The sequence below is a fragment of the Microtus ochrogaster genome, chromosome 2, assembly GCF_000317375.1.
Source record: "Microtus ochrogaster isolate Prairie Vole_2 chromosome 2, MicOch1.0, whole genome shotgun sequence".
NCBI classification, from domain to species: Eukaryota; Metazoa; Chordata; class Mammalia; order Rodentia; family Cricetidae; genus Microtus; species Microtus ochrogaster.
The window spans coordinates 41422107-41424234 of NC_022010.1; the positions used below are offsets into that span (position 1 = coordinate 41422107).

Below are 2128 nucleotides of genomic sequence, written 5' to 3' on the forward strand. Positions count from 1 at the left end.
AAAAAAAAAAAAAAAAATTACCAAAACAAAGACAAAAATCTATAGTGGCTATATAAAAATGTTTCTGTTTTAAACAATTAAGATGTGATTTGACCCAGCACTCAGGAGGCAGAGGCAGCGGATCTCTGTGAGTTCGAGACCAGCCTGGTCCAGGACAGGCTCCAAAGCCACAGAGAAACCCTGTCTCGAAAAAACCAAAAAAAAAAAAGATGTGATTTGAGATGGCCCACACAAGAAAATATCGTTTCTCACCTGATACTTTGGTGCGTTGTTGCACTGTGGAAAACTGCCATTGACTTCTCCATTATGTAGCAGATTATTGTCCACCAGATTCCAGCCCCAGCTCTGGTCATCACTGCCCAGCAATGCCACATAACCTTGGCACTGCATAGGGGCCCGTTTCGTAGCAATTCCTATCACTGCCACAGTGCCCAAAGGGCCCTCCCACCATACTTCCCAGGCGTGGCGGCCCTCACTGAAACCAATCTTGGTCCTTGCACCATCGGTGCTCTGAGCGATGGGGTTCCGATGTAATGTAAAGCCATTCTTCTTGATATAGACATTCCTGGAGCAGTCATTTGTGCTGAAGGCATGTTGGAAAGCACGTACCTAAAAACATGAGAAACAGACCAAAAGAATAAACTCGACTTTTTTTTTCTTAAATATTAAAATGTAGCAAACTAAATGTAGTGGTTCACACCTGTGATCTCAGCCCTCTGGGAGGCTGAAGCAGAAGTGAAAGTTCAAGGCCATCCTGGGCTACTGAGCAAATCCCATCTCCCTCCCCTGCTCCCAAACCAAAAAACTTGAGGCTATGTGTTTATAAATAATAAGATCATAAACTTTTAAATAGCACACTATTTCCAAATAATGAATAAAGCTCTAGCTGGGAAATTAACATTAAATACTGTACCCCATTAAAAATAACTCCTAGCTAGAGCTAGACATAGTAATACATGCAGATATTTTCTAAATCAAAAAAATAACAGAAGAGAATTAAGTCCTTGTGATGTTAATATTTTCTTAGACTATTCCACAATTTTTTAAAGATTTATTTATTATGTATACAGTGTTCTGCCTGCATGTGTGCCTGCATGCCAGAAGAGGGCGCCAGACCTCATGTGAGCCACCATGTGGTTGCTGGGAATTGAACTCAGGACCTCTGGAAGAACAGCCAATGCTCTTAGCCTCTGAGCCATCTCTCCAGCCCCCTAGTCCACAATTCTTACAAATTCTAGGTGTTTTTCCTCTAGTTTTTCCCTCTGTCACAGTGACAGCCTCTTGCTCAACCTCCTATCACAGCTTCCCATTTTGTTGAACTGATCCTACTGCATGCACTTTGAGTGACTCCCTCTCTGCCCCACAGAAGCCTACAAAAGCAGTCCTTAGCCTTAAATTCCTTCCAGAGCTGTCTTTCTGAAACAGTATCTCCACAGACTCTCAGGTCAGCTAACAACTTTTGACAGCTCCACACAGAGGACCACATCCATTCCAAGTTCCTCCTGGCTCCAAAGCCTCTCAGAGCAGGCTGATGCACTTCCTACCCCACCTGCCTCGCTGGGCTCCTAGTGCCCCATCTGCTGCCCTCTTCCTTGTTCTCTACCACCACCTCCATAAAGATATTCTTAGCCAGGGCCACCCAATTCCCATCTCCCTCCTCTCCTGATCCCCATTCACTATTGTCTGTACCACGTAACGCTTAATTATAAGGATCTTGTTTTCTAATGTGCTTCTGAGCAGATGATTCTAGTAAACAGTTTTTGCAAAAACAAAAACAACAACAAAAAACTAATGTAATCTAAATTGGTCAGTGTAGAACCTGCACAAATGGGAAAGACAGAAAAACACATTAAGCAACACCATGGGAATGAAATCAGAAACCTAGGATGGTAACAAAAAAATTACAGGGGAGGAGGTGGAAATGGAATCAATCTGCAGTCTAAGATAGCCTAAAAAGACTTAGCAACTCCTTATCATGAGAATGTATACAAATACTGATTAAATAAACTATAATATTTCATGTTTATGAGGCAACACTGCAATTTTCAAAGAAATTACTGTCAGTTTCTTCTCTCTCTCCTCTCTCTCTCTCTCTCTCTCTCTCCCCCTCTCTCTCTCTCTCTCTCTC

At 42.4% G+C, this 2128-nt stretch overlaps 1 protein-coding gene across 1 annotated transcript in view; it reads right to left on the reverse strand.

The window, feature by feature from the left end:
• Fbxo45 (F-box protein 45) overlaps nucleotides 1–2128 on the reverse strand; it is a 16883-nt gene that overhangs the window by 8618 nt on the left and 6137 nt on the right. Inside the window, exon 2 of the mRNA XM_005344835.2 lies at nucleotides 253–609. Within this exon, the coding sequence (XP_005344892.1) occupies nucleotides 253–609 (357 nt within the window). The remainder of the gene's footprint in view (nucleotides 1–252; nucleotides 610–2128) is intronic.